Source organism: Peromyscus californicus, unplaced genomic scaffold (assembly GCF_007827085.1).
Source record: "Peromyscus californicus insignis strain IS unplaced genomic scaffold, ASM782708v3 Scaffold_4__1_contigs__length_199733344, whole genome shotgun sequence".
Lineage (NCBI taxonomy): Eukaryota > Metazoa > Chordata > Mammalia > Rodentia > Cricetidae > Peromyscus > Peromyscus californicus.
In genome coordinates this window covers 173,914,992-173,937,170 of record NW_026294562.1, presented here as the reverse complement: position 1 = coordinate 173,937,170, position 22,179 = coordinate 173,914,992, and the positions used below count along the sequence as shown (strand labels likewise).

Here is a 22,179-nt window from a genome sequence, read left to right as displayed (position 1 = left end):
ACTTACTGGAGTCAGTTACCTCCCTCCACCATGTGGGCCCCAGGGATCGAACTCTGCTGACAGACTTGATGCAAGTGTCTTTTGTGCTGAGCCATCTTGCCACCCTAGTTTGAATGATATTTTTGTATTGTGGGAACTTTAAAGCCGAGACAGCTGTGGCAGGGACATGGACAAGTCAATGCCTTAGTCTTCCTAGCGGCTAGAAAGACTATTAAGTGGGTGGACAGGCTTTGACTCTGTCCTCCTGGAAGGAGGAGACAGGCTCGACAGGCTCTTCACCCTGTGAAAGGCTGGTTCAAGAGCAGAATGCTGGTGCTTCCTGTCTGCAACCCCACTGCTCAGGAGGCTGAGGCAGGAGGACTAGTGTGAGGTTAAGGCCAGTCTGGGCTGCAGTGTGAGATCTTGTCCCAGGTAAACACAAATCAGAGTGTTGGGGTAGGTGTTGATGGCAGTAGGGAGGAGCCCAGGCCTCTTCCTCAGCCTGACTGGCCTCTCCTGCCCAGATGTGGATGAGTGTGCCCGGAGCCCCTCGCCCTGCGCCTATGGCCGTTGTGAGAACACAGAAGGAAGCTTCCAGTGTGTCTGCCCTACAGGCTTCCAAGCCAATGCTGCGGGCTCTGAGTGCGAGGGTGAGGCCGGGGAGGGAGGGAGGGGTGTGGAAGGGTGAGGAGGCATGGGGCCACTTCCTCAGGACCTCTCTCTCCCGCTTCTCAGATGTGGACGAGTGTGAGAACCACCTGGCGTGTCCTGGGCAGGAGTGTGTGAACTCACCGGGCTCCTTCCAATGCCGGGCTTGCCCTGTTGGCCACCACCTGCACCGTGGCAGATGTACTGGTGAGATCAACTGGGACCTGAGACCTGTATTTTAGGCCTGAACCTCAGATTTTTGACCCTTGACCTGGTCTGTGACCGTGGCTTGACCCATAACTTGGGACCTGGACCTCAGTCCCCTTACATGGATCATGACAACCAAGTTTGACTCTGACTCCATGTGCCCTTCACCTGCAGTGCCTGACTTGACCACACTCTTGACCTGTGACTGTAACCTAGGAAGATGTGACTCGGCGGGGTCATTTTGGTGCTAACCACGACCCTTGCTGACAACCCCTGACCTTGACTCTCAGCAATAATACATTTCTGAACCCTCACTGTTTCCTGGCCCTAAATGTGGCCCATGACCCTAAATTTGACTGTGCCATTTGATCCTAATGGAAAACAAAACAAAACAAAACAAACCCCTACAATCCTGACCATTTTATTCTGGTTCATTCACCATCCACACCCCCTTCTCAGAATTGCTTCCCTGGAACTTATTTGGGTACATGATCCTTGACCCTGGCACTTACCCCTGACATCAGGCAGGATTCTGGACCCTGGCTGTAACCTCTGACTCCAGCTTACTTTGACCCATTTATTTAGCAGAATCTTATCCAATAATCCTAGTTCATAATGCCTCAATTCATTCCTTCCCTTAGTTAAATTCTGACCCCCAGTGCTAATCTAGAGTCCCTTTCCCTGACCCCGGGATCCCGTGGAGGGAGTCTCAGATACCCAGATCCAAGAATGTCTAATCCTGAGGCACTCCTCCATCCTCCATTCAAGACCCTTCCCCATGACTTCCAGCAACCCCTTTGCTCTAGTGTACCCCTTCTGAGCCCCCCAACCGCCCCCACAGATGTGGACGAATGCAGTTCGGGCACCCCTTGTGGTCTCCACGGCCAGTGCACCAACACTGAGGGTTCCTTCCACTGCAGCTGCGCTCCAGGTTACCAGGGCACCATCTGGTCGACCTGGGCCTTGTGCAGGTGAGCTAGCTCTCCTGAGTAAAGCCTGGGTTCTTGGGCGAAGCCCATTAGAGATGTAAAACCGATTAAGAAAGGGGTTTTCAAAATAATTCAGTCTTCAAAGTTTCCACTTGGGTGGTAGGGTTACATTACGGTCAGTCCAACACCGACACTTGTGTGCCCTAGACATAAATGAGTGTCTGGAAGGCGACTACTGCTTCCCCCACGGAGAGTGCCTCAACACCGACGGCTCCTTTGCCTGTACCTGTGCCCCTGGCTACCGGCCTGGACCTCGCGGAGCTTCTTGTCTGGGTCAGTCCCTAGGCTGTATCTGAGCACGGAAAGGGTTGGCTTACAGCACGAAAATGAGGGACAAGAGGAAGAGGGCGGAAAGGGGACTCTGAATTTTTGGCCAGTTTGGGGGAATCTACATGGCTCACTGGGGTGGACCTTCCAGAGGCCTGGAGGTGGCAATCATGGAGAAGTAGGTCGCGTCAGGAAAGGTTGAAATCTGACAGCTGGGTAGTGATTAGAAAGGTCTTCAGACCGGAGGCGGGGCTTGCAAGAAAAGCAGATTGGGTGAGGCCTTCGGCTAAGGCTTTGGAGCTTGGAGGCTCGGGATGGGGGAATTGGAGGGGTGTGGCCCTGGGTTTCGGATGCCCCATCCTGCAGACGTGGACGAGTGCAGCGAAGAGGACCTTTGTCAGAGCGGCATCTGCACCAACACTGACGGCTCCTTCGAGTGCGTCTGTCCTCCTGGACACCGGGCTGGCCCAGATCTCGCCTCCTGCCTTGGTGAGAGGCCCCTCTCCGCTGCCTCCTGCTTCTCCCGACTTCCCGCCTCTTTTCCCCACCCCTTCCCCCTTTACCTTCACCTCTGCTTCTCCCTCTTGACTCTCTCCCCGGCTTCTGTTCTCAGACATTGACGAATGTCGTGAACGGGGACCTGCCCTGTGCGGGTCTCAGCGCTGTGAAAATTCCCCGGGCTCCTACCGCTGTGTGCGGGACTGCGATCCTGGTTACCACCCTGGCCCTGAGGGCACCTGTGATGGTAAGACAGATCCCCCCAAATCTGTGACAGGTTATTGGAGTCTGTTCCCCTGGGAACTAGAGGAGAGCTAGCCTGTCTCAAAAACCCAGGAGAGGTCCGAGGCTAACACACAACACTTCCTTTGTTCCCTCGCTGTTCTCTGGTAGAAATTAGCCACTGCCCTGTGCATGTGTTTAATTATGGGGTGGGGGCTCTCTTATCAGGAATCAGGACAAGTGAGACCCCCCTCCCCTTACTGAGCTGCTCGAATATACTTTTGAGGGAAGGGGTGCTGTGTGGATCAGTATTTTCCGTGACCCATGAAACAAAACTATTAAGGGCTGCATTTCCCTCCCCAGTGGCTAATCCTCTGACTCACACAAATCGAATTTCCTAAGATCTCAATTATTAATTCCAAAGATTTCAGTAAGTACTTGCTGGACGCCAGACATTGGGGTCACAGCAGGAGACAAGCTAAACAAAACCCCTGCTCTCTGAGCTAATGTGGGGGGGTAACTATGTAAATAAAGTCAGGAACCATCCCACAGACAACTCTGAGGCCCTTTCTGTATGACAGGCGCTGTTGCTGCCTTGACAGGCAGAAATCTTCGTTGGTGTGGGGTTTGCATTGCAGGATGGTCACTGTCTGCACACCGATAATTTTACAGACACAGTGACAAGGTTGTTTTGTTCAGACAGTGTCTTGCTGTGTGGTCCATGCTGACCTTCAACTTGTTTTTTGGTTTGAGACAGCCTGCACCCTCCACCCCCCACCTCCCATGTGTATGGGTGTGGGTGTGTGCAACTCTGGCTAGCTTGAAAGTCACTATTGTAGGATATGCTTTGCCTGCAACTTGCAGCAATCCTCCTGCCTCAGCCTTCCTAGGACTTGAGTTTTAGCCGTGCACCAGAACACCTGGCTCTGTCTCCCAAGTGCTGGAATTACAAGCATGTGCTACCATGCCCAGCTTAAAGTCAGGTTTAAGAAAGAGGCTATGGGGGCTGGAGTTAAGTTATGTGGCTCAGCAGTTAAGAGCACTGGCTTCTCTTCCAGAGGACCCTGGTTCAATTCCCAGCACCTACGTAGCAGCTCACAACTGTCTGTAACTCCAGTTCTAGAGGATCTGACACCTTCACACAGACATACACACAGGCAAAACACCAGTCATATGAAATAAAAATAAATTAAAAAAGAAGAAAGAATAAAAGAGGCTATGAACCGGGCATGGTGGCGCATGCGTTTAACCCCAGTACTCGGGAGGCAGAGACAGGCAGATCCTTGGGAGTTCGAGACCAACCTCATCTATAAAGAGAGTTCCAAGACAGCCAGCGCTGCACAGAGAAACCCTGTCTTGAAAAAAAAAAAATCCCAGAAAGAGACTATGAGACTGAGAATGCTCCTCAGCTGATAGGATGCTTGCCTCAAATGCAAGACAGACAGACACTGGATAAATGCATAAACCCAGTACTGTGATCCCAGCATTTGGAAGGTGGAGGTTGGAGGATCAGAAGTTTGGGGTTATCCTTGGCTACGTAGCAAGTTTGAGGCCAGCCTAAGCTACACGAGACCCTAAATAAAAAACAATGCTAGCTTTAAAAGGGAGAATAAATAGGTATGACTGCATCCGACCCTACAGTCCCAGTAACTGGAAGGTGGAGGCCTGAGGAGTTTACTATCTTCCTTGGCTACATGGAATTCAAGGCCAACTTGCTTTACACAAGACCTTGTCTCTAAAACAAAACAAAATTTTAAACTGAATAAAGACAAGCCAGGCATGATGGTGTATGGCCTTAGTCCCAACACTTGGGAGGCAGAGGCAGGCAGATCTTTGTAAGTTCAAGGCCATCCCAGTCCTCATAGTGAGTTCCTGGACAGTCAAGGATCCTTAGGGAGACCCTGTCCCATTAAAAAAAAAAAAAAAAAAAAAAAAAAAAAAAAGGAAGGAAGGAAGTAAAGGTCATGGATTTGAAAGGGAGTCAGGAGTGGGGAGGACAGGGAATTGATTGGATCAGTGAGAAGAATTGATGGAAATGATGTAAATACAGTACTCATGTGAAATTCTCAACGAAAAGGGGGAGGGGACAGAAGAAGAAAAATGGCAGGTGTGACGGGACAGTGGGGGAAGGGAGGCTTGACTTTGATATGTCACTGAAGTGAGGGGCAGGGGCCCATGCACATAGCTGTGGGGACAATATCTGGCAGAGAGAGCAGCGTGGAGCAAAGGCCCTGAGGTGGGGCCCTGTTCGAGCTGTTTCAGAAACGGTAGTAAGAGCTACCAGACTCATCGAACGCCGGGCTCAGGGACCTCGCAATCTCGGCGACTGGAAGCGGCATTAGGAACAACTGCCCCCGGCTCCTTTTCAGGCCTTTGGCTCCCTTCCTCTGCCCCTCCTTCACTCTCTTGCAGATGTGGATGAGTGCCAGGAATACGGCTCTGCAATTTGTGGAGCGCAGCGCTGTGAGAACACCCCTGGCTCCTACCGCTGCACGCCAGCCTGCGACCCTGGCTATCAGCCCACCCCAGGGGGCGGGTGCCAGGGTGGGTGTCCGTGGGGTAGTAGCTGGGATGTGGGGGGGATTCAAGGTGTAGATATGGCCTTATTGAAATGGCCGGCTGGTGCTTACAGATGTGGATGAGTGCCGGAACCGGTCCTTTTGTGGTGCCCACGCCGTGTGCCAGAACCTACCTGGCTCCTTCCAGTGCGTCTGTGACCAAGGCTATGAAGGCGCACGGGACGGACGTCACTGCGTGGGTAAGGGACTGCAGGGGTGGGTGAGACCAGAGAGGGAGAAATATGAACCCTAGAGTTGCAGAATTAGTTCCGGGAATCTAAGGTCTGAGACATACCAGTTAAAACTATCCTGCGTGCCAAACTTGGGGGCTAACTTCTGTAATGTTAACATTTGGGAGGTAGAAACAAGAGGATTGCTGTGAGTTCGAGGCCAGCCTGAGCTAAATAGCAAGTTCCAGGCTAGCCTGGGCAATAGGGCATGACCCTGTCTCCAAACAAAAAGATTTAAGTGACAGAAGCCTTACTTAGTTTTTTGTTTGTTTGCTTATATAAGTTTTTTTTAAAGATTTATTCATTTTATTTTATGTTTTTCCTACATGTATTTATTGCACCACATTTGTGACTGGTGCCCACAAAGGTAAGAAGAGGGCATGGGATGCCCTGGCACTGGAGTTATAGGTGGTTGTGAGCCACATGGGGGTGCTGGGAATTGAACCCTGGGTCATCTGCAAGAGCAGCCCATGCTGTCAGCCACTGAGCCATCTCTCTCCAAACCCTCAAGTTTTGTGTGAACGTTAATTTTTTTCTCTCTCAATGAAATTACATCCCAAATACTTCTGGCATTCTGTTTGTTTTTGTTTTTCTCAGGGGAAAAGGTTTCATGCCTTGAACTCACTGTATAGACGAGAATGGCCTCCCATTTTGAACCCTCCTGCCTCCTCTTCTGAAGGGCTGAGATAACAATTGTGTGCTATCACATCAGGCTCCAGCCCAATTTTTACATTTTATTTAGAAATAGGACCACTGAATTGCCAAGGCTGGCCTTGAAATCACCTTGCAGCTAAGGCAAGCCTTGAATTTGTGAAACTCCTGCCTCAACCTCCCTAGTAGCTAGGATTACAGCTTTGAGCCACCAGATCGGACAGGAAATTTCTACACACAGCAAATAGAGAAAATTGTAGGCTGCTCCCGGCATGTCCACCGCATGGATTCTGTCATTACTACCACCGTCACTGTCACCGACATCATCATCCTCTTAGTATACTGGCTCCTTCATATATCCACCTACAGGTGTTTGGACAGATTGGTGGGCTTTTTGAGAGCTTGTTTTTGAAAAAAGAATATCACTCTAGGCTTGACTGGCCCTGAACTCACTACATAGAACAGGTTGGCCTTCAGCTTGCCAATCCTTCTGCCTTTGTCTCCTGGGTGTTGGAATTACAGTCATGAGCCAGTCTTCACTCTGCACATCATTAATTGGAGTTCATTATGCCTTTACAGACATTTCCTATGAGGCCCAATGCATGTGGGGGGCAGGGGACAACCTGTAAGAGTTTGTTATTTCCTTCCACCGTGTGGGGCCCTGGGGATAAACTTGGGTCATAGGCTTGGCAGCAAGTGAGAGCATTTACCTTCTGAGCCATCTCACGGGCCCTAGGGATCCAATATATACACAGTGTAGTGCATGCGATTGAGTTGTGTATTCTTTATGTTTTCACAAATACAAACACAGACTTTCTTATTTTTTCTTTTTGGCTGGGGGGGATGAGGGATGAGACAGGGCCTTACTATGCAGCCCAGACTGGCCTTGAACTAACAATTCTCAGTGGCTTTACTTGTTTTCTTTATCTCTCTTTTCTTGCAGTGGTAGGGGTGGAACCTGGGGCCCTCCATATGCTAGTTAAGCACTAACCACTGCGCTACTTCACCAACTGCCTTTACTTCTTAAAAGAGATTTAAGAAGGCATGGGAAGGGATGGAGAAATGGCCCAGCAGTTAAGAGGGTGGATTGCTGTCTTAGAGGACCTACACTTGATTCGCAGCACCCATGTCAGGAGACTCACCGCCACTTGTAACTCCAGCTCCAGGAGATCTACCACCTCTGGCCTCTGAGGGCACCTGCACTCACATATATATATACCTACATATAGATACACACATATATGCTTGATTAAAAAGCAATATATAGCCAGGTGGTGGTGGCACACACCTTTAATCCCAGCACTTGAGAGGCAGAGGCAGGCGGATCTCTCTGAGTTCAAGGCCAGCCTGGGCTACAGAGTGAATTCCAGGACATCGAGGCTCTTACACAGAGAAACACTGTCTCAAACAAACAAATATATATATATATATATTGTGTGTGTGTGTGTGTGTGTGTATTTTGATTGAATGGATGTCTGTGTAGCACATGCGTGCCTGGTACCCTTGGAGGAAGGGGTGTCAGATCCCCTGGAAATAGAGTTATGAACAGTTGTGAGCTGCTAAGTGGGTGCTGGGAATGAACCTGGGTCTTCTGCAAGAACAAGTGCTCTTAAATGCTGAACCATCTCTCCTGCCCCAACTCGTGTGTGGCCTGAAACTCACTATGTAGATCAGGCTAGCTTCATACTCAGCCTCATGAGTGCTGGGATTAAAGACCTGTGCCACCATGCCCAGCCAAATACATATTTTTTATTTTTAATTAATTAACGTATTTTTGAGACAGGGTTTCTCTGTGTAGCCCTGGCTGTCCTGGAACTCATTCTGTAGACCAGGGTGGCCTTGAACTCAGAGCTTCACCTGCCTCTACCTTCTGAGTGCTGGGATTATCCACTTGCTGCTCTTGCAAAGAATCAGGTTCAGTTCCCAGCACCCACGTAGTGACTCACGACTGTAACTCCAGTTCCAGAAGATCTGCTGCCCCTTTCTGATGTCTGAGCGCACCAGGCACTCAGATGATGCACATACATACTGCATGTGTGTATGTGCATGGCAGACACACAAAACATAAAATAAAAAAGAGCTGAGAGGAGAGGGAGGGATTGAAATGGCAAAGTCTGTGAGTGAGATGTGACTGGAGCCAAGAACTGCAGGAAGCTGCCTGTCTCCGTCTGCTGGGTTGGTTTGCAGGCAGTGGCAGGTGGCCCTGGCTCTGTCTGGGCTGACAGCCTCAGCCTGGCAGCTGCAGAGCTAAGGAGGTGACCCAGAAAGTCTGAGATTGGCTTTGATTGGCATGAAGAGGTCACTGCCTGCCTCTGACCCGGAGAATCGCAGTAACCTGATTGGTTCTGCCCCAGTGGAGACCTGGCTGTACTTGGGATGCATGGGATGGACTTGGAAGCTGAGAGAATTCCCAAGGGAAAGTTAGGGCTTCTAACCAGAGGGAAAGTAGACAATAGGCTGTTAAAAAAAAAATGTCCACTCCGGCGGATGGAAAGTTGGTTCAGCAGTTAAGAGTACTTTCTGGTCTTTCAGAAGACTGGGGTTCAATTCTCAGGATTCTCACAATCATCTAGAATCCAGTTCCCAGGTATCCAACACCTTCTCCTGGTCTCCACTGGAACCATGCACATGACACACATGCAGACATGTGCAAACACACACAAACACACACACACACATTTTTTTAAAATTTGTACTGTGAACCAGGTGTAGTGGTGCATGCCAGGCTCCTAAGAGACAAGGAGGATTACCACAAGGCTAGGGGCAGCCTGGCCTATACAGGGAGTTCCAAACTATCCTGGGTTAAAGTGTAAAATTGTTTTTGTTGTTGTTTTTGGTTTTGGTTTTTGCGTTTTTTTGTTTTGTTTTTGTTTGTTGTTTTGTTTGTTTGTTTGTTTTAAAGACAGTGTTTCTCTGTGTTGCCCTGAAACTCTATAGACCAGGCTGGCCTCGGACTCACAGAGATCCACCTGCCTCTGCCTCCTGGGTGCTGGGATTAAAGGTGTGCGCCACCACCACCTGACTGGTTTTTTGATTTTGTTTTTGTTTTTTATGAAGCAAGGACAACAAAATGCTGGCAGTGTTGGCTCATGCAGATACAATCCTGATACTCAGGCAGAGGCAGGAGGATTGCCACAAGTTTAAGGCCAGCCTGGTCTACATAATGATCCAGAGCTACACAGTGAGATCCTACCTCAAAAGCCATATATCTATTTAGAGACTGATTATTATCAGTTATATTTGAATATTCTTTTTTTTAAAGATTTATTTATTTATTTATTTATTATGTGTACAATGTTCTGCCCACACACATCCCTGCAGGCCAGAAGAGGGCACCAGATCTCATTACAGATGGTTGTGAGCCACCATGTGGTTGCTGGGAATAGAACTCAGAACCTCTGGAAGAGCAGCCAGTGCTCTTAACCTCTGAGCCATCTCTCCAGTCCTGAATATTCTTTTTATTTTATGTATATAGTATTTATCTGCATCACATGCATGCAGTGCCTGTAGAAGCCAGAAGAGGGCATCAGATCCCTGGAACTGGAGTTACAGACAGTTGTGAGCCACCTTATGGGTGCTGGGAACTGAGCCCAGGTCCTCCACAAGAGCAGCCAGTGCTCTTCACTGCTGGGCCATCTCTTCTGCTCCATCTATTATAGTCGAAATCTTGGACTTCTGAAACCACAGAGGTCCATAATGTGGACTCCTTCTTGCTCTACTTCCTGCTCACAGATGTGAACGAGTGCGAGACACTACAGGGTGTGTGTGGCTCTGCCCTGTGTGAGAATGTCGAAGGTTCCTTCCTGTGTGTCTGCCCCACCGGCCCTGAGGAGTTTGACCCCATGACTGGGCGCTGTGTTCCTCCACGGACTTCTGCCGGTAAGACTCATGTGTCTACGCAACAAATACCTGCTGGTCCTGTGGGAAAATTATGTGGCTCAGCTGTGTGTGTGTGTGTGTGTGTGTGTGTGTGTGTGTGTGTGTGTGTGTGTGTGTGTGTGTGTGTGTGTGTTGATATCTCTCATCAGTCAAATGCTATCACTTTATTTTTTTAATTTTTTGTCTGTTCCTTTGAAGGTTTTAATTATTTATTTCAGTTTTTTAAAGGGGTTCTATAAGGTTTATTTTTTATTTATGTGTGTGTGGAGAGTGGGAATATACATGCATGTGTATGTGAGTGCCCTAGAAGGCCACATGGGTGCTGGGGACATAACTGATTCCTCCACAAGAGCCATGTCTTCAGTCTTTAGTTGATTTGTTAAAGTTTGATTCTTGTGTATGATGTGATGGGTACATGCATGCCGACGTGGTTATGTCCCATGACGTGCGTGTGGAGGTCAGAGGACAACCATGTGAGGATGGTTCTCTCCTTCCACCTTTACGTGGGTTCCTGGGATTGAACTCAGATCGGTAGGCGTCCATGACAAGCACCTTTACCCAGTGAGTCATTTTGAAAGCTCAATTTTTTTTTTCCAGGGAGGGTCTCATGTAGCTCAGGCTGGCCACAGATTCTATGTAGCTGAGATGACTTCGATCATCTGATCCTCCTGCCTTTACTATCTAAGTGCTGGGATCACGGGGGACGTGCCACCACGCCTGGCTTATGTGGTGCTGAGAATCAAACCCTGGCCTTTGTGCCTGCTGGGCAAACACTCCACCAGCTGAGCCAGCTTCAATCCTAAAAGCTATCGCTTTAAAAACAAATATGCAAGCCCCCTTAGAACGAGCAGGATGATGTGGCCAACAGGCAAGTGAGCGGCAGCTTCGCCCTGAGCTGCAGGCTCCAGCCTTTGGCGTGATATTAGACTTAGTCAAGAGAATGAGATCGTGGCTCAACTCTGTTGGATCCCTTCTTCCAGTGTGTATACATAGGCCAGTCAGCATGTGCAGACCCTTGCTGCTCACTGGGAACACAGTAGTAAGTGGAGAGGCTTTATCTCTGTCCTGATGGTCTCCTACAGAGAGCTGAGCCAGGTGCCGTAAGGCCTAAGGCTACTCCACAAGCTGAGGTGGGACTGAAAGTTCGAGGCTATAAAGTGAGTTTATGACAACCGGGGCAACTTAGTGAGGCCTTCCTTGTCTCAGATAAAAAGTAAAAGTTGGGTAGGTGTATATAGTTCAGTGGGAGAGTCTTGCCTATATCCCACTAGTGAAAGGCTGAGGTTCGGCTCAGTAGTAGAGCCCTTATTGTAGGGCTGGGGATATGGCTCAGTAGTAGAACCCCTGCCTAGTATTTCTCAGTGAGGGGCTGGGGTGTGGCTCAGTGTAGAGCCCCTGCCTAGAATCCCCCAGTGAGGGGCTGGAGGTGTGGCTCAGTGGTAGAGCCCCTGCCTAGAATTGCCTAGTAAGGTACTGGGGCATGGCTCAATGGTAGAGCCCCTGCCTAGAATCCCCCAGTGAGGGGCTGGGGGTGTGACTCAGTGGTAGAGCCCCTGCCTAGAATTGCCTAGTAAGGTACTGGGGTGTGGCTCAGTGGTAGAGCCCCTGCCTAGAATCCCCCAGTGAGGGGCTGGGGTGTGGCTCAGTGGTAGAGCCCCTGTCTAGAATCCCCCAGTGAGGAGCTGGGGGTGTGACTCAGTGGTAGAGCCCCTGCCTAGAATCCCCCAGTGAGAGGCTGGGGGTGTGGCTCAGCAGTAAAGATCTTGCCTGGTATGCGTACAGCCCTGTGTTCAGTCCAATGAAGAGATAAGGATATCCCTAGCTGGCTGGGAGGATGGAAGAGCAAAGGAAGCAAAGGGGAAAGGAGAGACCCAGGCCAGCATGAGAAGAGGCTTCTGAAGGAGTCAGTGTCTGAGTTAAGTGGGGGGAACAGAAACAAGGAGCTGAAGTGGGGGGGTTACTGGGTAGCTGTGATCTGACAAACTATGGAAGGGGGGAGGGGTTTGTCCTGCCTCGTGATTTGACAGTGTAGTCCATCTGTGGGGGACACGTGGAGGCAGGAGTGTGAATCTTCTTGCTCACTGTGTGAGGATCAGGAAGCAGAGAAAGGGCAACTCGGGGTTCAGCTGGCTTTTTCTCCCTTTTAATTCAGTCCAGGGCCCTAGCCCACGGGAGACTGCCATGGGTCTTCTGGAAGTCCTTCCTTTCTTTTCTTTTTTTTTTTTTTTTCTGAAGCTGAGGACCGAACCCAGGACCTTGCACTTGCTAGGCAAGCACTCTACTGCTGAGCTAAACCCCCAGCCCCTGGAAGTCCTTTCTAGAAATGCTGTCACAGACATACCCAGAAGGAGTACTCACTGATGTTCTGGGCAGTTGCTTTTCCTCAGGGCATATAGCACCATGGGCCAGTTTCAACCGAGAAAGAGATTGAAATCTCCCTAGGGTGCTGTGGAAGGGTCGGAGCAGGAGAGGTCAGGGCTGGACTGGAACAGGGGCCTTGAGTGGGGACAGAGAGTGATGGGAGGAACATCTGAGAGCCATGTGGACGAGCTATGGGGCTGCCCGGGGGGGAATGTGTTGGGTCCAGTCTGGGACCAGCTGGATGTGGAGAACCAGAGAAGCACCTGGAAAGCACAGGTCCCCCCCACCTGTGCTACAGCTGAGGGGACACCTGGAAAGGGTGAGGTTGTGAAGCAAAGGACACAGAAGTGACGGGGGACAGCGAGTAGCCAAAACGAAGCTGGGTGTGGTGGCTCACACCTGTAATTCCAGCACTTAGACGGCGAGGCAGGAGGGTCTCTGTGAGCTGCTGGCCAGACTAGCCTACTAAATAATATTGATCAAAATTACAATTTGGCCAGGTGATGACACTCAGGAGACAGAGGCAGGTGGATCTCTGTGAGTTCGAGGCCAGCCTGGTCTACAAATTGAGTTCCCAGACAGCCAGGGCTACACAGAGAAACCCTGTCTTGGAAAACAAAACAAAAGAAAGAAAACCAAACAAATAAATCCATATGCATAATATAATATACATAATAATTATATGTTATCATTTAGGTTTTAAAGTCCTTGCCTAGCATACATAGGACTCTAGGGCTCTAGGTTTGGATGTAATGGGGCACACTTACAATCCTAGTCCTTGGTAGGTGGACGCAGGAGAATCCTGAGATCGAAGTCATCCCGAGTTGTATGAGACCTCATCTGTCCTCCTAAACCTCTAAGTGTGCTGTCTTGTTCTGCTGCTGATGGCTGGTACCCTCAGGGCCTTTGTCCGTGTCCGTGTCCGTGTGTGTGTCCGTCCCCCCGTCCCGTCCCCCGTCCGTCCCCCTCCCCTGTCCCGTCGTACCCCCCACCCCCCACCCCCGCTCTTCCCGTCGCTGACATAGGAAAGTAGAAGACACAACATATGCCTGGCTAAAGCCGTATTTTTTTCAGGCACGTTCCCAGGCTCACAGCCCCAAGCACCTGCCAGTCCCAATCTTCCAGCCAGGCCTCCACCCCCACCCCCACCTCGAAGACCCAGCCCTCCCAGGCAGGGTCCTGTGAGCAGTGGGCGCCGAGAGTGCTACTTTGACACAGCGGCTCCAGATGCGTGTGACAATATCTTGGCCCGAAATGTGACGTGGCAGGAATGTTGCTGTACTGTGGGTGAAGGCTGGGGCAGTGGCTGCCGTATCCAGCAGTGCCCGGGCACTGAGACGGGTAAGGCTTGGGCTGTGGGGAGACATCGGGCCTGAGCTCTGAGTGGAGATCCTGGGGTCTGGGGCCTGGAAAAGGGACATGTTTAGGTCTAGGATTGAGTTGCTGGTGTTGCCAGGACAAGCGTGAGCCCTCAGCCACCAGGTGGCCCCATCAGGGGATGCAGCTGAGAAGTGGGCACTAACTGACCTGGACTTTAGCCCTCTAGGGGGCAAGAGCCAGTGGGCTTGGGCAAGGACTGGGGCTTGGGTTTCTGGGTTCATTCTTGCTTCTGTGTGCAGCTGAGTACCAGTCATTATGTCCTCACGGCCGGGGCTACCTGGTGCCCAGTGGAGACCTGAGTGCCCGGAGAGGTAAGGCCAGACTTCAACCCCTACCCACTCTCAACCCCTAGACCCAGCTCTGTCTCACCCTGCCTCAGTTTCTTCCTGATTTCTTTCTTATGTGTATATGTATGTATGCGTTTGTTTGTTTGTTTGTTTGTTTGTTTTTTTATTTTTTTTTGGTTTTTCGAGACAGGGTTTCTCTGTGTAGCTTTGCGCCTTTCCTGGAACTCACTTGGTAGTCCAGGCTGGCCTCGAACTCACAGAGATCCGCCTGGCTCTGCCTCCCGAGTGCTGGGATGTTTGTTTGTTTTTGAGGAGTGGATCCCACTAGTAGACCACACTGGCCTCAAACTTGTGAGCCGCTCGATTTCTTGCTTTTTTCTCTCTCTCTTCTCCTTCTTCTTCTTCTTCTTAGTCTTCCTCCTCCTCTTCATCTTTTCTTTTGGGTTTTTCGAGACAGGGTTTCTCTGTGTAGCCCTGGCTGTCCTGGAACTCTCTCTGCAGACCAGGCTGGCCTCGAACTCACAGAGATCCGCCTGCCTCTGCCTCCTGAGTGCTGGGATTGAAGGCGTGCGCCACCACCGCCCAGTTCTCCTTTCTTTTCTTTCCTCCTTTTTAATTTGTGTTTTTGGTTACAGGGTCAGGTAGCCCAGGCTAGCTAAGAATTAGCTATGCAGCAGAGGCTAACCTGAATTCTGTTCTTCTGAACTCCACCTCTTGACTGTTGGGATTACATGCATGCTTCAACACACCTAGCTCCATTCTCACTTTGATTCTCTTGAGGGTCTCCTCTTCCTCAAGGTCCCCTCTGGTTCCAGTTTTCCTTGTCTCAGCTTCTGGGTGCCATTGCCGTCCTCCTCTGTCCTGACTGGTGTTTACCCCAGATCACACCCACCCCGCCCTCATCTCACCTTTTCCTACAGATGTGGATGAATGCCAGCTCTTCCAGGACCAGGTGTGCAAGAGCGGAGTGTGTGTGAACACCGCCCCAGGCTACTCTTGCTATTGCAGCAACGGCTTCTACTATCATGCACAGCGGCTGGAATGCGTTGGTATGAACCCCACCTTCCCCCGCCCCCAACTCTGGCCGGGCCAGTCCCAAATAGGAATGTGGCTATCCCAGCAGGAAGTCCTTCCGAAGTCTAGACTGCATCCATCACTCTGTCAGTGAGCTGGGGAAATGTGAAAGTGAGTTCATCCTGGTAATCGCCCCATCCCCCACCCCATGCCTTCCTAGATAATGACGAATGCGCAGACGAGGAGCCTGCATGTGAAGGCGGCCGCTGCGTCAACACAGTGGGCTCTTACCACTGCACCTGCGAGCCCCCACTGGTGCTGGACGGCTCCCGGCGCCGCTGCGTCTCCAACGAGAGCCAGAGCCTCGGTAACCCCACCCACAGACCCGCCCAGGTCCACCGCTGGATCCCGAGGCCCAGCCTCCAGCGTGTGCTAAAGGCCACGCCTTCTTCAGGGCCACGCCCCTAGCGCCTGGATGGGCCCAGAGTGGCTTCTTGCTTGTTTGTTTTTTCAAGACTGCACTTCACTATGTGGCTCGGCCTGGCCTGGATCTCTTAGATACCCGCCTACTTCTGCCTCCAAAGCTCTGGGATTTTTAAAGCCGAGAGCCACAATGCCTCTGGACCACACTGTTTTGTTTTTTGTTTTTTTCCCTAATCATTATTATTTTGTAGTACGGGCTGACCTGGAACACACAGAAATCCTCCTGCCTCGGCCTTCTGATTGCTGGAATTACAGGTGTGAGAGGACAGGGCTTACCTCTCTTTTGAGGTAACCTGGCCTGGTGGTTGAAGGTGAAAGTTTTAGTGTCGGTCTTCATTTTCTTGCACACATTTCTTGGGCCCCAGGTTCCTCTCCTTTTTTACATGCAGACTCCCACTATGTAGCCCAGGCTAGCCTAAACTCACTTGAACTCTTGCCTCAGCCTCAGTTACTGGGATTACAGGCCTGCTCTACTACACCTGCTCTTTTGGTCCCCCCCCCTCTCGCTCACTGGCTCATCGCTCGCTCTCTCTCTCTCTCTCTCTCTCTCTCTCTCTCTCTCTCTCTCTCTCTCTCTGGCTCATCACTCTCTCTCTCTCTCAGCCTCTGTCCACCTTATCTTAAGTTTCTTTCTCTCGCACACTCCATGTGTCTCCCCTGCTTTACCTTGGTCCTTGGCCCCAAAACCTCTTTTCCAATGTTCTGTTCCTACAAAAATCCCTAAACTTTGAGGCTTCCTTTAAACAATGCTCAGGGTGCAGGGTGTGGTGGTGCACACCTGTGATCCGAGCCACACAAGAGATGGCTGAAGGAGGACCACAAGAGTTGTGGGCCAGCCTGAGCTACATAGAGAGACCATCTCAAACACACACACACACACACACACACCAGGGAATTAAAACAACCACCCCCATTTCACAGAACCCTCTGGAGGCTGGACTTGGGTCTCTGAGGGAGGGTCCGAGTCCCAGTCTGCCCTGATGCATCCTGTCATCGCCCACAGATGACAATCTGGGAGTATGCTGGCAGGAGGTGGGGCCTGATCTTGTTTGCAGTCGCCCACGACTAGACCGCCAGGCCACCTACACAGAGTGCTGCTGCCTCTACGGCGAAGCCTGGGGTATGGACTGTGCGCTCTGCCCTGCCCAGGACTCAGGTACTGTATCTCTCTAGACTGCCCCCAAAGGACCTCTTGGCCTCTTTACACGCATCCCATCCTATCCTGAAATCTTGGTCACAATCCTAAAAATGTCTAAGTGTCCTCAGCAGAAATCTCAAGGCCTGAAGCAGCAGCTCTTCCCATAGGTCCAGCCCCATCAGCTCTGAGCTCTCTCATCCAAAAGTTTCAGTTTCTAGACACCCCTCTCCCCCGACACAACCTGTGACACACCCCTCCAGATACCCCTGGACCCTTCAATCCCAGTAGCAGTTGCCCACTGACACCACCCTGCCCTTCAGACTCCGCCCATAGCACTAACAGCTGCTAACACTCATTGCTCCCCGCCCCCACCCCCACCCCCACCCCCACACCAGGTTATCAAGATTCCAACATAGCCCCAAAGATCTCTGGTCTCCTCTTACTAGCTCCTTAAAATCATGAGCCCCAAACCCCAGGCTTGATTCCTCCAGATCCCAGAGAGTCAAGCTCCCTCCAGGCCCCTTTGGCCCCATAAGTCCCGGTGTTCAGCCAGCCCGTTGATTCTTATCAACACCTTCCTCTCATTTCTTCAGGTTCCTAGCCCTAGCTCCCATGGGTCCCCCAAATCCCAACACCTTAGACTCTGATTTTTAGCTGCAGTCTGAGGACGCTAGATCCCAGGAGTCAGAATCTCGACTCATCCTGGAGCCATCCAAAGCCCTGATCCTGCCTTTCCAGTGAAGTCCCCTCCCCAGCCTTTCCCCAAGCCTTCCTGTGCTTCTCGTCATGAGCAGTGGGTGTTAAGCGTGGTATGTCTTGGCTCCTGTTCACAGATGATTTCGAGGCGCTTTGCAATGTGCTGCGCCCCCCTGCGTATGGCCCACCGCGTCCAGGCGGCTTTGGACTCCCCTACGAATATGGCCCAGATATAGGCCCACCTTACCAGAGTCTCCCTTACGGGCCAGACCTGTATCCACCACCTGTACTACCCTATGACCCTTACCCACCCCCTCCTGGACCCTTTGCCCGCCGGGAGGCCCCTTATGGCACCCCACCCTTCGACATGCCGGACTTCGAGGATGATGGTGGCCCCTATGGTGAGTCGGAGGCTCCTGCTCCACCCAGCCGAGGCACTGGCTGGCCATATCGGTCCAGAGACACCCGTGGTTCCTTCCCAGAGCCTGAGGAGTCCTCTGAGCGTGGAGGCTATACAGGTGAGCAGTGCCGCCAGAGATACCAAGCAGACAGACAAAAAACACAAGGTGGGGGCAATGCCGAGAGAAGGCAGGAGAGTCAGGGTCAGAAACATACAAAGGCATGGAAAGACTCATGCCTGTAATACCAGCACTAGAGAGGCTGAGGCAGGAGGATTGCTGCATTTTGAGGCCATCCTAGGATGGATAGCAACACCTAGGGGAACTGAGCATGGTAAACGTTCTTAGTGCTGCGCCCCCTGCAGTCTGGGAGTGGGAAGGACAGGTTAGGAAGAGAGAGTGGGAAGGCAGGGGCAAAGGGACCAAAGGCTGAGATCCCCAGTCACAGCCCCCTGTGTTCTCTGCAGGAGCCTTGGCTGAGCCCTATGAAGGCCTGGAGGCTGAGGAGTGCGGGATCCTGGACGGCTGTGCCCATGGCCGCTGTGTGCGCGTTCCCGAAGGCTTTACCTGTGACTGTTTCGATGGCTACCGCCTGGACATCACCCGCATGTCCTGTGTCGGTGAGAAAGGGGAGCAGAGGGAAGGGTAAAAGCAAGCTTGACCAGAGGGTGATTAGGAACCTCCAAGAAAGGACCTCATTATAGATAGGGGCCAGACCATCCTAGGGGGCGGAAATTTATTCTTGCTCAGGGTGGGGCTTGACTGAAGAAGATGAGGTCAGAGTACCAGGAAAGCCAGACTCCTGTACATGGCAGAGCTGGGCTTGGAAATATGAAAAGAATATTGCGGAATATATATTGTTGTTCTGGGGATGGAACCCAGGGCTTGATGCATGCATGCTAGGCAGGTGCTTTACCACTGAGCCCCAGCCCCTCACTGGGGGGTTCTAGGCAGGGGCTCTACCACTGAGCCACACCTCCAGCCCCTCACTGGGGGGTTCTAGGCAGGGGCTCTACCACTGAGTCACACCCCCAGCCCCTCACTGGGGGGTTCTAGGCAGGGGCTCTACCACTGAGCCACACCCCAGCCCCTCACTGGGGGATTCTAGGCAGGTGCTCTACCACTGAACCACACCCCAGCCCCTCACTGGGGGATTCTAAAGCAGGGGCTCTCCCACGGAGCCAGGCCCTCTTAGACTGGTGGAGTCTAGGCAAGTGCTGGTTCACTGAGCCACACCCCTAGCCCCTGTGGATGAGACTCGGAGGACGGTCAGTGCTACCTTGGGCAATCTTCTCATTCTCTTTGCAAACCTCAGCCTTCCCACATGGAATTGGAGTAGTAATCATGTCTGCCTATACAAGGGATAAAGGCTTACAATCAGGAGCTGTGAGGGGGGTCAGAGAGACCCCAGTCTCAGTCCTGAGACAGGTCACTGTGCATTGTTCAGCTTTCCTCACCTGGAAAAACAAAACAAAACCCCACAGAAAACAGGCATAGTGAAAGAGCCCATTTCACAGAGTTCTTGAGAATGTCAGTGACATTGGTTTACAGGACACCCTGACCTGTGTATACACTGGGGATCAGGGCTGCAGAGATGGCTCGGTGTTCTTCAGATGACCAGAGTTTGGTTCCCAAAACCCACATCAGACTCTCACTACCACCTGTAATTCCAGTTCCAGGGGGTCCAACGCCCCCCTTCTGGCCTCTGCGGGCACTGCACATGGGTGGAACACACACTCATAAAATAAAAAACGCATTAAAAAAAAATTAAAGATGCTCGGAAAAGTGAACTGAGTTCCCCAAGGTCTCACAGTCAAGAAGCAGCAGTGGGCAAGGCTAAAGAGTGGGAGAGCTGGCCTGAGAATGAGATCCGTACCATGTGCCGCTTACAGTGTGACGCTGAGCAAGCTTTCCTGTGCTGGGCCACAGTTAGCGCCTGTATAGCACAGGAACACAGTAACTACTTCCAAGGGTTATGAGGAAGATAGCGTTAATACAGGTTCCGTGCTCACGAGGATGTCTGACATGTAGGTATTGTCAATAGCAGTGTTTTCGTTTCCAGCTTTTCTTTATTACTGTTTGTGTGCATGCTGTACCACACGTGTGGGAGCCAGGATGCAACTCTGTGGCATCAGGTCTCCCCTTCCACCTTTCCTTGGGTTCTGAGGCTCAAACTCAGGTCCTCTGACTGGCACAGAAAGCGCTTTATCCCACTGACCCATCTCGCAGGGCCAAACACAGAGATATTATACCACCTGCCTGGGCTCACACAGCCTGCAGGTAGCAAGTGATCGTTTGTGTTCCCTAGGCGAGGCTCGACATCTATGATTCTCTCCCTCAAAAGACCAGGGAGATGGGCTTCTCATTCCCAGGCTCGAGCAACGATCTTTTTAACCCTTCCCCCAGACATCAACGAGTGTGATGAGGCTGAGGCAACCTCCCCACTCTGCGTCAATGCACGCTGCGTCAATACCGATGGCTCCTTCCGATGCGTCTGCCGCCCAGGATTTGCACCCACGCACCAACCACATCACTGTGCGCCTGCGCGACCCCCGGGCCTGAGCACCTGTGCCTGGCATCCCGTTACGCCTGTGCACTGGGAGCTTCCAGAGCACGCCTGCCTTCCTCTAGTCTGCAAGTGAGCAAGGATGTCAGCCAGTCTGGATTTAGGATGGACAGACACAGAGGGATGCCTTTCACTGCTCCGGTCATTCCCAGCCCCTCCCACCGGCGCCTTGGGCCTGGCATGGTCCAGTCCTGGGTCCTCCGTCATATTCCTTGCCCTTTTATAAAATTTTCAATTAAAACACCTATTTTGTACTTTCGGCCTCTGCCTGCCCTTTTCCTTTTCTCAAAAGCTGGCTCCACAGTTCGCTGAGTCACTCAGTCACCCACGAATGCACCGTTCCTGAGCCAAGACTGACTCTGACTTTCCGTGACTCTCACTGCGTCTGGCTTTGGCCCTCCTGGCCCTCCGATCTCAGTTTCTCTCTCTCTTACCCGTCTTCTTTTCTCTGGGAAATTCCCATCTTTCTGTCTTTTCATCTCTTTTTGCCTCTATCATTTTCTTTCCAATCTTTAGAACTGGGGGTTTTTGTTATTTTTGTTTGTTTGTTTTTTTCTTCTAAGGGAAAAAAAAAAACCAACAAAACAGGTTGTTATGTAGCCTAACCTGAACTTGAACTCCTGACCCTCCTGTCCTCAGCCTCCCAGGGTCTATGATTACAGATGTGCACCACCATGCCCAGCTTAGGTTTTGTTGTTGACCCAACCTTCCCAGCACGGAAGAGGAAGAGGCTGTGCTCTGTTCCCTTAAGGATCCAGAACCATGAACACCAACTATCACAGGTGAGGAGAGGTGTCAGTACACAGGGGCTCAAGACTCCATATGTCTACAGTGGGGCCAGCAGCACACACGTTACTACTGAATTATAATCCAAAGAAGCTGAAAAAACAAAATTTAAAAATAGTGAGGGGCTTGGGGAATGGCCCAGTGGTTGAGTACTTGCTGAGAATCCAGCAATGAAAGGCTGGGGAGTGACTCAGCCCCTGCCTAGAATCCTCCAGTGAGGGGCTGGGGGTGTGGCTCAGTGGTAGAGCCCCTGCCTAGAATCCCCCAGTGAGGGGCTGGGGTGTGGCTCAGTGGTAGAGCCCCTGCTTAGAATCCTCCAGTGAGGGGCTGGGGTGTGGCTCAGTGGTATAGCCCCTGCCTAGAATCCTCCAGTGAGGGGCTGGGGCTAGGGCTCAGTGGTAGAGCCCCTGCCTAGAACCCCCCAGTGAGGGGCTGGGGGTGTGGCTCAGTGGTGGAGCCCCTGCCTAGAATCCCCCAATGAGAGGCTGGGGTGTGGCTCAGTGGTAGAGCCCCTGCCTAGCTGCAGAAGGCTCTAAGTTTCCCCCTCAGTTCTACCAAGAGGGGGTTAAAAAAAGAAAATAACCTGTCCAAAGTGGATCAGGAAGTTACTCCCCCGCCCCCAGCTGAGAGCAGAGGAGCCAACCCAAACACTAACCTCATTCATCGAACCCATAAATATTTTCCATAGAATCTGGAAGTGAGTTGAGATCCCAGACAAACGTTTGTCCAGCACTGATGGCAGGCTGCTGGGCTGGGTTCCTGAAGGGCTGAGACCTCAATGACTTGGGGAAATGGACAAGATAAAGTGGAAGCCAGTGCTCCTGAGTGAGACAGCAGGTCTGCAGAAGCCTAGAGGCTAGAGTGGCAGATCACTTTTAGATGCCCCTCTTTTGGAATGTCATCAAATTCTGTGTTGGGCAATGCTGGTGACATTTTGGGTAT

General features: G+C 51.5%; 1 protein-coding gene across 1 annotated transcript in view; it reads left to right on the top strand.

The window, feature by feature from the left end:
* Window positions 1-20,705, top strand: part of Ltbp4 (latent transforming growth factor beta binding protein 4) — a 34,350-nt gene extending 13,645 nt beyond the window's left edge. The window contains 18 exon segments of the mRNA XM_052762725.1: window positions 504-629; window positions 715-834; window positions 1,676-1,770; window positions 1,772-1,805; window positions 1,971-2,096; window positions 2,457-2,579; window positions 2,704-2,835; window positions 5,223-5,354; window positions 5,443-5,568; window positions 9,982-10,128; window positions 13,564-13,830; window positions 14,109-14,180; window positions 15,077-15,205; window positions 15,391-15,537; window positions 16,657-16,809; window positions 17,625-18,005; window positions 18,353-18,505; window positions 20,292-20,705. Coding sequence (XP_052618685.1) covers window positions 504-629; window positions 715-834; window positions 1,676-1,770; window positions 1,772-1,805; window positions 1,971-2,096; window positions 2,457-2,579; window positions 2,704-2,835; window positions 5,223-5,354; window positions 5,443-5,568; window positions 9,982-10,128; window positions 13,564-13,830; window positions 14,109-14,180; window positions 15,077-15,205; window positions 15,391-15,537; window positions 16,657-16,809; window positions 17,625-18,005; window positions 18,353-18,505; window positions 20,292-20,527 — 2,699 coding nt within the window. The 3' untranslated portion in view covers window positions 20,528-20,705.
* Window positions 20,706-22,179: the final 1,474 nt, after the last annotated feature.